Here is a 12,554-nt window from a genome sequence, read left to right as displayed (position 1 = left end):
TGGCCAGTGATTGAGTTTAGAAGCCACATCTTTTTGTGTTTTTAAATCAAGCCTCCCTCATCACTAAGTGTCCTTGTGGGATCCTTGGCACTGTTCCCTTTTGGGGCTTGTTCCTTCCTGCCAAGCAAATATAATGAAATTTTCACTCTTTGGTTATCAGACTCTCCGCCAAATTTGTTGAACTCTGGGGGCCTTAAAGTAAAAGTAAGCAGAGTTAGTTTGATCACTGTGCTAGTTTTGGTTAAGCGAAAGTGTTTTGCTTGAGCACTGAAGTGGAATCGGCTTTAAGCAATATAATCTGGGAGGATTGGTGGTTTGCTTATGCATGGGCATCCATGAATACTGGGTTGTTGAAAATAAGAGCTACCTCTCACAACCTTAAGACCCAAAGTTGAGATATAGTGAGATCCATATTCTCCTCATTGTACTTTGATCTCCTGGTGGATCACACCTGAGCTTCCCAGGTTCGGCACCCTACCTCAAGTAGTGACTAGGTATGAGACTTTGCTCTCCCTGGGACAGGGCCCTCCCCTTTCTTTCCTACTGAATCTAGTGGGTATGCAAGTCTGTAGCTGCTTTTGATTTTCTCAGACATCACATGCCATTTAGAGGAAAAACAGCTTACTCTTCGTTCTACTTCTAGAATTGGAGTATTCAGACTAAGTTGTCCCACAGATGATCCTGATCTCTGGTCATTTTCTCTGCTTATGTTCAGTTTCTGTTGAGGTGAAGATGCCAGAGCCTTACTTCTGCAGGAGCCTGCTAAAGAAAAGCCTGTCCACACTGGTTTGTGCCAGCCATAAATTGTTATCGCAGAGGTTAGTGAGTACAGTGAAGATATTTGCTCACTTTATGTAACATGAGATTTATGTGATTGAAAGTGCCAATCTTTTAGCATTTCATCCTGCCAATTTGTGCTGAATAATTGAAGTTGAATTAAACGACCTCACAAATTGAGAGAGTACACCAAACCAAGACTGAAATATACTAAATACAATTCAAAGAGTTCTTCAAAGCCCCAGGAGAAATAGGGGGAAGAAATGCTATTAATTAAAACAAGCAGCAGAAAGAAGAAAGGCAGCAGCAGTTAACCACCTTTTCAGAATATGTGAGATTAAAGATGTGGTTCTTACTGCTTGCACTGAAGGTCAACTTGATTGAAACACTACCAGGAGGAGTTCGAAGAATGCTAGAAGTCAGTAATCCCCAGATGGAAAACACTGGACTCCTGGTTCACTGAAGCTTCAATCTTAAGTGTTGACACCTGGACTTTCAGAGTCCTGAGAGGTTACCTGACCACAAATGGGAGCTTTCTACAGAGAGACACTAATCTGATTACATTTTACAAGCTCTGCTGTAGGATGCTCCCGAGGCTCACTCTGTTTCTTATTAGATCTGCTCTGACTTCTTTTAGACTTTGGGCTCATGGGCCAAAGCTTATTATCACAGCTCATTTAAAAGATCAAGCTTGTAACCACACTATTTAGTCTGGGGTATGAAAATAGCCTCCCAGTATAATATACTCAGTGTTGGTTTTATAATTTAATGCACAAAATACAGCATTACCATGTATAACAGAAGAAACTGGGCGGGGGGGAAGCTAACAGTAAATGGAGTTTGCTATTTGGGACTTTTCTGTGTTCCTTCAGATCTGTGCACAGGTGAATGTTTAAAAAGTAGGGTTTCTGTCCTTACCTAGCCCAAGGAAGATAATAGCTCACCCACAAACATCTGTTAATTTTATTTTATTTTTAAACCCTACAGCCTACCCAGATTGCAGATCCCTGGCTTCCTTTAGAGAAAGAATGCAGGCATTGGAGGCTGGTTCATTGGTACAGCTGGTTTCATTTAGCTTGCAGTAGATAAACAAACAATGCCTACTCTTTTTGATGAAAGTGACAGTGAGGATATTGTTTAAGCAAGAAGATGATTTTAATTATTAGACTAAATTGTACTTGAATTACTTTTCTATTAGACAGTGTTTAAACATATTGATCTCTCTTAGCCATGTTTATTATCAGGGTTCTTTGATCATTTGGACAGGAGACCCTCAATACAATCAGTGATATTTGCTGTTGTTAAAATTGTGGCCATATGTTCTATGCCCATCTGGTGGAAATGGAGGTATTCTTTGGGATTTTTTTTCTTAAAATCAGTGTAGAATTTTTCAATTACCAAAATGATTGAAACTCACAATGTGAGGACTCCTAAAACCTCTCTCTCAAAAGTGGTTTTTGAGGAGGACTTGGGGAAGGATACAATTGACTTCAGGTTAAAGCATACCCACGTTCCTGAGCTGCTTCATTGTTATTGTCATCCTTTTGTTTAAACCAGGAAGGTAGGGAAGGAGTATTTCTAATCTAAACCAGTGGTTCTTAACTAGGGATAATTTTGTCCACCAGGGTATATTTGATGGTGTCTGGAGACATTTTTGGCTTTCACGGCTTGAGGAGTGTTGGTGTTACTGGCATGTAGTGGGTAGAGGCCAGAGTTGCTGGGAAATATCCTACTGTTTCTGGGTTTTGGGGTTCAGGTGAGCCCTCAGCTCCCCTGAGAGGACGTATCTCCAGGTTCTTGGTCTATCACTCTCTCAAGAATGGGAGAGAAGATCACGGCACAGTGCGCTCGTAAAGTAAAATACCAGACTCAAAAAGTGTTTGGAGAAAGTGATTTATTTAGGTAGAGAGAGAAAAAGGAGAGGGAGAGAGAAAAAACAGCTAGCTCTCACATTGAGTGAGAGAAAGAAAAGCCACTCTCACATTTAGTGAGAAGGGTTCCCAAAGGGGAAAAACCAGAGAAGGAAAGCTCCTCTCATACTGAGTGAGAGAATCCAGAAAGATGGAATCAAGGAGAGGAAAGAGCTTCCACACTGAGTGGAAGGGAATTGAGAGAGATGGAGTTTAGGAGAGGAAAAGTAGCTTCCATGAGAGTGGAAGGGGACCCAGGCGGGGAAAATCCCTCTGGATGAGGGAGACAAGGACTTTTAACCTGGGAGGGATTCCCGCCTTCCCCAAGTCCCTTGGCCAATGAAAAGATTTCCCTTAAACTTCCGCTGGAGTGATTGACCTTTGGTTCTTCCAGTGCATGTGAAAATTTAAAACCGAGACCATTAAATCTCCCAGATGGAGAGAGATGGGAGGGTGGCATGGCACTGGGAAGTTCTTGCCCTTAAACCTGTGCCCCCTTATGGACGTGGAAAGAGAACACATTCCCTCACTATGAATGAACAGGACAGTCTCCTGCAACAAAGAATTATTTGGCTCATAATAACATTAGTGCTGAGATTTAGAAACCCTGGCCTCAACAAGAAATGCATGGAAATAGTGTCTATTTAAAATAATGCATTCCTTTCGAGGTTTTAGTAACCCCCTGCTGTGTTCTGTAGGCTGAGTGGGCCGCGCAATAGGTATATAGGGGTGAGCAAAACTGACAGGGCCCCTGTTTTTATTAAGCATGTTATCCAGTGGGGGAGGCAGAAATTAATCAAGTCAGCAGACACATCTGTAATTGTAAATTATGTAAAGGAAAAGAGAGCTGAGAAAGAATAAAGACAGAGAGTAGTGGGTTATGTGTATTTACATAAGAGAGGGGTATAGATAATAAATATACGTTAGATGGATGGAAATGGAAGCCTTGTTGAGGAGAGGACATATGCGTAGATCTGAAGGAGGAGATGGCACCAAGCAGATAAAGAGCAGGCACATGAGTGTTTCAGACCAGGCCCTGAGGTGAGAAAGAGCTTGGTGTGTTTTACACCAAATGAAGGAGCTAATTTTATTTTTTGAGGTGTGGTAGGACCCATAATTTTCTCATTGTACTGGGATCTGCTGGTGGATCACATCTGAGTCCCCCCAGGGTTTGGCACCCTCCCTTTAGTTGGGAGTAGGTATGAATTTTTGTGCTCTCTCAGACAGGGTCCTCTCCTTTCCTTCCTACTGAATCAGGAGGGTATGCGAAAAGTGAGAGAGCACAAAAACAGTGAACATGATAGATATTAATACAGCTATATTAAAATCATTTAAAATGTAACCGATCTAAATATACCAATTAAAAGACAGAGATTGTCAGAGTGGATAAAAATATAAGACCCAACTATATCTTATCTATAAACTATCTTTTAAATATAAAGATGCAGATTAAAAGCAAAAAGATAGAGAAATATATGACATGTTAACGCTAATTAAAAGATAACTAGAAGACCAGGTGTGGTGGCTCACACCTGTAATCCCAGCTACTTTGAGATGCTGAGGCAGGCAGATCACTTGAGGTCAGGAGTTTGTTGAGACTAGCCTGGGCAACATGGGGAAAACCTGTCTCTAACAAAAAATAGAAAAACTGGCCAGTCATGGTGGCACATGTGCCTATAGTGCCAGCTACTCAAGAAGCTGAGGCAGGAGAATTGCTTGAACCTGGAGGCAGAACTTGCAGTGAGCCAAGATTGTGCTCCACTGCACTCCAGCCTGGGCGACAGAGTGAGATCCTGTCTTAAACAATTAACATAACTGGAGTAGCTGTGTTAATGTCAGACAAAGCAAGTAGATGATTCAGAAGATCATTAAGATTAAAGGGAGGCATTACATAAATGATAAAGGGCTCAATTCTCCAAGAAGACAACCAGCTTTATTGTGTACACACAAAATAACAGAATGTCAAAATACATGAGGCATAAATTGATAGAACTGAAAGGAGAAATGGACAAATCCAGTATGGTGGTTGTGACTTCAACACCACTTTGTCAGTAATTGATAGATCAAGTAGGCAGAAACATCACTAAGGATTAGATGATCTGATCAGTACTGCCAAAATAAACAAAGTGGAAGCTGCCAATATTTTAAAGCCTGGGCCCGGAACTGGCACAGTGCTTCTTTCATCTACTCTTGATCAAGTGTAAAAAGAGACCAGATTCAAGAGTAGGGGACATAGACCACACCTCTCAATGAAGAGTGTCAACGAGTTTGAGGGCCATGTTTTGAAACCCCATATAGTGCTTGGTTTTTATTCCAGTCTGAATTAAATTTTTGCTGTCATGTTTGTACAGAGTTCTCTCAGCTATCGTTTCTGAACATGTATTCACTGACTCCTTTTTGGGTTAATTTCATTAGATTTTAGATCTGTCCTTGAGAAGAACAAAGATTCTGTTTGGTATAAATTGCCTTGTATAGAGGAGGATCTTCTGTCTGTCCTAGTGTACCTGGCACAGTTCTAGTTTATGCTTGTTTTTTTTTTTTTTTTTTTTTTTTGAGGTGGAATCTCACACTGTCACCTGGGCCAGAGTGTAGTGGTGGGATCTCGGCTCACTGCAACCTCTGCCTCCCAGGTTCAAGTGATTCTTCTGCCTCAGCCTCCCGAGTAGCTGGGATTATAGGTGCCTGCCACCGTGCCCAGCTAATTTTTTGTATTTTTAGTAGATACAGGGTTTCCCCGTGTTGGCCATGCTGGCCTTAAACTCCTGACCTCGTGACTTGCCTGCCTCGGCCTCCCAAAGTGCTGGAATTACAGGTGTAAGCCACCATGCCTGGCCTATACTTGTTGTTTTTGTGTAATTATTAATAGTGCTCTTTTTACTCTGAATACTGTCTCATTTGGATTATAAAATTATATGATCATATTAGATAATGCTTTATTTTTCTGGAAATTTCGTATAAATATTTTTCCAAAAGCCAAAATTTGATTAAAGTATGTTATTGTGAGATCCAACTGAGTATTTAGAGGCATTAATGTCAGTGAATCTGTGGGAGCATTTTTGAATAGTTTATGATTGCTGTTGAATCTGTAATGCAGATTTGTGAATTAATTTTAAAAGTTTCATGGGATGTTAATGAACTTTATGTACAGTTCTTAGACAGCAAGGTATGGCAATTAGACATGATTTTTATGAAATAGGAACTAATCAATGTAAAGTTCAAATGCCTACTCAGATCCCTTACTACTCATAACATAAATGTTAGGCGTAGAGTAATTCAAGATAGCTGAAATGCTGGAAATTTGAAAGAATTTGCAAGCTGGGGTTTGGGTGAAATTAGATGCCATTAGAACTCAAAGCTAACAAATTGCAGCATCAATAAGTTTTAGTCAGATGTTCCCAGTCTATTTAGCACTGGCTTATACAAAAGAAGTATACTATACCACTAGAAAGAATTATAACAGTGGAGAAATAGCAGGTACCTTAAAAATCTAGGACTGCAATTTGCATGGAGTAATTCAGTGCAAGATTGTATGGTAGACACTATTGATATTGGGGCGAGATTATAACTTAAAAAGTCTCAGACAGAAAGGAAATTATTTTAAAGATTTCAGGCATAAGACATTTTTTATGCTTAATGGTTAATTCTTGAGCAAATAAGTCCTCCCTTCCTTCTAGAGTTCCAAGGAAACAGACATAACATTTCCCTGTATAAACAAATTCTTTGAAATTTTAAAAGATAATTCTGTCTCTAGTTCAGAATGGTCTCTTTGGGATTGCTGTGTTTTTAACTATCTCCATTTTCAGGAATTCAAATCAATGATCCTATAGATCTGCAAGCACTGTCTGAGCTGAGGGAAAATTGTAAACATCAGACACTTTTGTTAATAGTTGAAAGACTTGTTGTAATCCAACAGAGAATAAGACTGAAGTCATTCCTAATTGGCCTGATGGGTGAGACAGGAAAGTGAATTCTGAAGCGGCTTAGCAGGCAGCATAGGTATTGACAGACAAAAAAGCCCCTGAGGGAGCAAAAGAGGAACCAAAGGCTTTTGTTGTATGTCTTATCAAACCTCTTAGGAGAAAGAAGAGGGAAATTGAGATATTGAGAAACCAAATAAGTAGTGTTACAAATAAGACCTATTGGGAATCCCAAAGGAAGCTGAATTCCTAGTGAGAGAGCAATGGTCTAGGATAAACAGTGACTTAAAAAAAGTTAGTTTTTTTACTTCTTGTTCTTGGGAAAGTTTCACTGGTAAGTGCTGGAGAGTTGAGGACATCTGGAGCTGTGCCCAAAGTAGAGCAGAAAGGATTATTAAATTAAAAGAATGCATATCATCTCAGTGAAATAGAAGGGATGAAATAACAGACCACCAATATTTAGAGCTGGGCAAAGAGAGAAGCAAAGAACAGAGGAGAGATTGTTGTCTAGAGAGGTGTCAAAAAAACCAGCAAAGTACCCAGGAAGAAAGAGAGTTTCAGAAGAGTGTGGACGGGGAGTCAAATATTCAGAGAAGTCACATCAATGAATTCCAAAAAGAATTTATTACATTTTGCAATCAGGAAGGGAATCTTTAGGGGACCGGTGGGGATGGATACTAATCGTTTTGTGTTGGAGAGAATGGGGGATGAAAAAATGTAGGGTGAAATACATACAAGCTACTCTTGAGCAGTGAGGTAGGAAAAGAAAAGAGAACAAGAAGAAAGGGGAGAAGTGTTTTGTGTTGTTTCAGTTTTAAGCTAAATGAGAAATAATTGAATATGTATATAGACTGTGACAAAAGAGCCAGTAGAAACAGAAAAAGTTATTAAGGAAACACTTGAAGTATATTCTTGCTGAAGAGACCTGAGGAGCTCTATTTTCTCTGTCGCTTGAACTTTACTCCATATGCCCCATGTAATTGGTCTTCGTCTTTCTTTTTGTGGTAGTATGTAGATACTACATAGCTCTTCTTATTGTCAGCTTCATCTCATTTAGGATTTAGACCTGCAAGAAAATTATCCTTCTTAAATATCTCTTGTTTTTATTCCTGTTCTTTTGAAATTCGAATACATCATGGAACTCTTGGTGTAGCACATTTGTCTTTCTTCTTTGTCCCATTTCTTCATTGATGCTAGTTGTGATTTTTTAAATGATATATCTTTTCGTGAATTTTCTTCCTTGATACTGCCTTTCCCTTTGTAATTTAGAGTCATGAAATAAAGTAAGTTACTATTTATTGAACACTCAATTTTTTTTTTACCTGTAAACATAGGTCAATAATAGAATTGATTTCATACAGCTGTGACAAATATATTTATAAGCAGATACATTTAGTGTTTAGAACATAGTCTCACATAAATGTTCCGTGAATGTCAGCTACTTCTTTTTCATTTCTTGTAACAATCCTAGAAAAGATTTGAGATAATACAATTTCCTTTACTTTATGGGTGAAGAAACTGAGACCCATAAAGTTTGGATAATTTGGCTATAATCATACAGCTAAGTGCCAGGGCCAGAATTCAGACCCAGTTAGTCCAACTCCAGAGCTGAGTTCTTAACTTTAATCATTTTTTGTAAAATTCCAAAATCTGTTTTCTTGAAATCTATTCTTACCCTACCCTCCTGTATTGCCGTGTCTGCGCCAATTGTAAGGTCCAGGGTCAGGTTTGAGCGCCAGTCGAGGTCCGAAGGGAGTGGGTGGATGGGCAGATAGTTGAAAGGACACTTGGGGGGCCATAGGCAAGTGAATATGGTTTTATTCAGCAGCTCTCTCATCAGCAACTCTCTCACACTTTCCGCCTTTATCTTGGCTGTCTGCTCCAGCTCTGCAGCTCCTCTCAACAGCCAGCTCTGTGGCTCCAGATGCTCCCACATACAGCTGCATGGCCAGCTCTCCCTTGCCTTTTAGGGTCAGAAGCTTAACTTTCCCTCTGGGCAAGAACGTGAGTGTGCCATGCCCTGGCTCCTCTCTGTTCACTTACAAGATGGGCAGCTCTGGTACTCTCCCTTTTTGTAGGTGCGAGGGTCAAGCCGTGCCATGTCATGCTGACCATGCCGAACTGAGCCCCCTATGCACAGCATCAGCAGGGCAATAATACCTTTTATAGACAATAATGGCTTAGAGTCAAGTGTGAACTTATACAAACAGATTATATAACAAGTAGAGTATGTGCCTACATCCCAAACTCGCTGAGTCATGCATGCCTGGATGTCTGCCTCGGCCTATTTCTTGACCAAAGCACATCCATGTACCTTCCACCTTCCTTGTTAATAATTAACTCTACGGTACATGGCCAATTTCTTACATAATTCTCTTATTTTCCCTCTGTATCAATGCTGTTATTTCTCTGTAGTCATTTATTATTAATGTTCTCCACTGTTCTAAGCAATTCCACAGTGAGAGCATAGCTATTCTCTCCCCTTATTTCACGCAAGTGATTTGCAAGTTTTCATATAATAGATGCCTGTGTGAAATAGAGTGCTCACTGCTCACCTTCCCTTTCTATCAGATAAATTTCTTTGGGACAAGATTTTATATTTCTTTGCTGCCTTCGCATGTGGACTTCAGCCCAAGATTTGATGGCATCCATTTCTCTTACTACCCTTTTTATTCATTGCCATATAAGTACATGACAAACATAACTCCCAACTCACCAGCACCTTTACAACCCTTTTATCCTTCTCACAAATAACATAGGATCTAATATTATAGTTAGAACTATACCTGAAAAAATAAAATTCTTTCTAGTAGGTTTTGAGCAAATCAGAATTTCAGCCCTCTTGAGCCTCCAACCGAAGTATCCCCAGCTCTTGGTGTGAATGTGTTTAAGTTTTCAAAATTGAGTTAAAGGGAGACATTGATTTTTTGTACATGTGTCCTTTGAAACTCTTGCCAACTTTTCATTATCTTTGTTCTCATTTTTTTAGTTACTTCCTTGTACATTTGTTTCTACGTAGGTGTATTTATATTGTTTGCATGTGATGTCAGACGCAACTTCTTTAAATTGTTAATCACTTTTGTGATGATTGATGTGACCTAGGCTAACTTACCATTGACTCCTCTGTTAAAAAAGAACTCTTTTAATTAGTAAGACTTGGAGAGAACCACTGTATTTAAGGTTATTTCATCCAGAAAGCATGGTTTTGTAGAGGATGTTTATAGTTGTAAATTTAATTATTGTAGCGGGCACAGCCAGACCTCTACTTAGAGATAATGTTAGGAGACAGTGATCAGCCTGTATAGTTATGTTTCCCTTTCTACTTTTCACAAACTTTTCCTGGATTTATATACATTTGTGCACATGTTTGTGAGTGTGGGTGTGTGTATATTACAAAGTAAGTTCAGAGAGGTAGCAGAGATTATTTTTGAAAGTGGGAGAAAGCAGAGTTGGCAGGTTGAATGATGGGCCTGTGTTTACAGACCTCATTGGTAACAACTGCACTGAAAAGTTGGGCATCTCAGTTTCTCATCTGTAACTTTCTTACGGTACTTCAGAGTTGGAGACATTCCATTATCTCAAAGAGTAAATTGTCCTCTTTTTTCAAATATCCTGTATAATTTGTACTTTCTTTTTTAGTCACTCAAAGTTAGTGATTTTTATAGCATACTGATTGGATGCATATTTGACACCAAAGCAGTTGTGTTCTCTCACTTTCTTAGATTCAAAATCTGTGAGTTCAGCTGACTAATTAGTGGTCTGGATCCTTAAAATCATGGTAAAATGAAGAAAATAAATGATATGTTTCCTTTAATAAAAATTTGTGTATTTGAAAACAAAGTTAAAAGAAAAGATAATCCTATGTATTATAAGCAGACTAAGTTGCTTATCTACCTTGGACACAGGACATTACTTTTTTAGTGTCAATTTTAGATAGTAATTTTTATATAGCTACATTCTAGGCTTTTTTGATCAAGAGTTGAAATTAATCTTAAGAGGCAAATGGTAGACAGTTAGTAATCAGTGATTAAAACCTTTGTTTGCAGATATTTGACATAGAAAAACTTAGATATTTATATTTAATTTAGCTAATTTACAGATATGCTACTCTTTAAAAAAACTTCGTTTTATAAGCTAATATATTATACAAGCCAAAGTCTTATTTATTTTCTGGGCTAGGATTTGTATCTAAGGTGCTGTGTTATAGAAGGATTTCTGTAGATGACTACTGATTTCCCATCTGCTTCAGTTGGAGAAGTGTCATGCTAGTTTTATTGATTGCTCATTTTGGGTGAAAACTGAGCAAATGTCTAACTGCTTTTGAGTATATGTTGCCCTTGAAGCTAGGTACTTTATTCTTCTAACACTAATTTTCAACTTAAGTGAAAAGCATGTCAGAAAACTTTCTATTAGTGACTGTGAGGATTTACACACACAGAGGAGAAGCATTTAGAAAAGCTGACTTCTGTGATTTTTGTTTGTTTGTTTGTTTTTTTGAGACTGAGCCCTCACTTTGTCACCCAGGCTGGAGAGCAGTGGCACCATCTCGGCTCACTGCAACCTCTGCCTCCCACGTTCAAGTGATTCTTCTGCCACAGCCTCCTGAGTAGCTAGAATTACAGGTGCATGCCGCCATGCCTAGCTAATTTTTGTATTTTTAATAGAGACAGGGTTTCACTGTGTTGGCCAGGTTGATCTCAAACTCCTGACTTCAGATGATCCAACCGCCTCAGCCTCCCAAAGTGCTAGGATTACAGGCATGAGCCACTGTACCTGGCCTACTTATTTGATTTCTTACTTATTTTATAAATTATTCTATGAACAGAGAAAGGTGATGTAATCTGTCTTTTGTAGTTGTATGCTGTTTTAATCCTTATTTGAAATAGTTGGACTTTATTCATTCACTCCTGAAATATTCATTGAAGCCAACCTATATGAAAGGCATCTATCCAAGGAAAAGCCATATAAACATGAGTTCTCCTCAAAGTGGCTAAATTATGTTTTCTCACATGTAAGGAAATTAGATTTCTTATTAGCAGCTAGATTTGGCAGCTGAGGTTTAACATTACTGAATAGCTTCTTGTTTAAAACCCTGCTAGTTTACCTTACTTTGTAGCACTAAACTTAGCAAACCAGATTGCTCTGTAGAATAGGGATGCTCAGAATTTTAGTGAGCAACAGAAAGAAAGCTCTCAGCAGCAAGAGGGTACCCAAAAGTGGGTTGCCGGCTGCAAGGCTGAGTCCCGAGTTTTCCGGGGTTAGAATGGGCAAATATGTGCTGATTGGTTTATGGATGGGCTTGGGAAAAAGCACCATTCAGAAAGAGGTATGATATTGTAAACAACCAATCGGGGGCTGAAGTGAAGGCTTGGCCTGGGACCAATCAAGGACTGAGCGCACTGAACAACAATGGAAGTTCTCACTGCAGTCTGTGGACTCTATCTGGAACTGGTAATTTGGTGGTCAGATTTCTAAATGTCCTTGATTTGAAGGTCAAGTTTCACTGGGAACCCATCTCTGTCTGCCTAGGAATTCGTCTGCCTCCTATTGCTATCAACAGTATTGTTAATAGATGCTCAATTAATAAATGTTACCTGTGTAATGATTGGAACATGTTTTGGAACATTCCAGTCAGGCTAAGGTTGAGGAGACAAGACTAACAAATGAACTTTTGGGATACAGATTCATTGTCAGGACATAGAAAGTTCTTCAACTGAACTTTAGAATATAGTCTCTGTACCTGGATTCGTAGAGTAGCATCTGCTAGCAGAATTATCCTGGAGATGAATTGATTGGTTGTTTTCTGTCACTGCAAATGGAGTATGCCCACTGGACTGAATTCCAGCCAGGCCATCTCAGAGGTACTGTGCCCCATAGATTCTGCCTCCATGTGCCTACTAGGCCTCTACACTGCTTTCTCACTCATTCTTCTGTTTCCTAGCTAGCAAGA

At 39.2% G+C, this 12,554-nt stretch overlaps 1 protein-coding gene across 9 annotated transcripts in view; it reads left to right on the top strand.

The window, feature by feature from the left end:
* The window catches only part of CDK14 (cyclin dependent kinase 14), a 602,339-nt gene that overhangs the window by 197,352 nt on the left and 392,433 nt on the right, over window positions 1-12,554 (top strand). The window contains exon 4 of one of the 9 annotated variants that reach the window (XM_032253090.1): window positions 716-818. The exons of the other annotated variants lie outside the window; for them this stretch is intronic. Within the exon in view, the coding sequence (XP_032108981.1) occupies window positions 716-818 (103 nt within the window). The remainder of the gene's footprint in view (window positions 1-715; window positions 819-12,554) is intronic. 9 annotated transcript variants of the gene reach the window in all.

This window comes from Sapajus apella, unplaced genomic scaffold, assembly GCF_009761245.1.
Source record: "Sapajus apella isolate SASKATOON/1434 unplaced genomic scaffold, GSC_monkey_1.0 scaffold81, whole genome shotgun sequence".
Classification (NCBI taxonomy): domain Eukaryota; kingdom Metazoa; phylum Chordata; class Mammalia; order Primates; family Cebidae; genus Sapajus; species Sapajus apella.
Note: the sequence above shows the minus strand (reverse complement) of the source record. Positions and strands in the feature narration are given on the sequence as shown.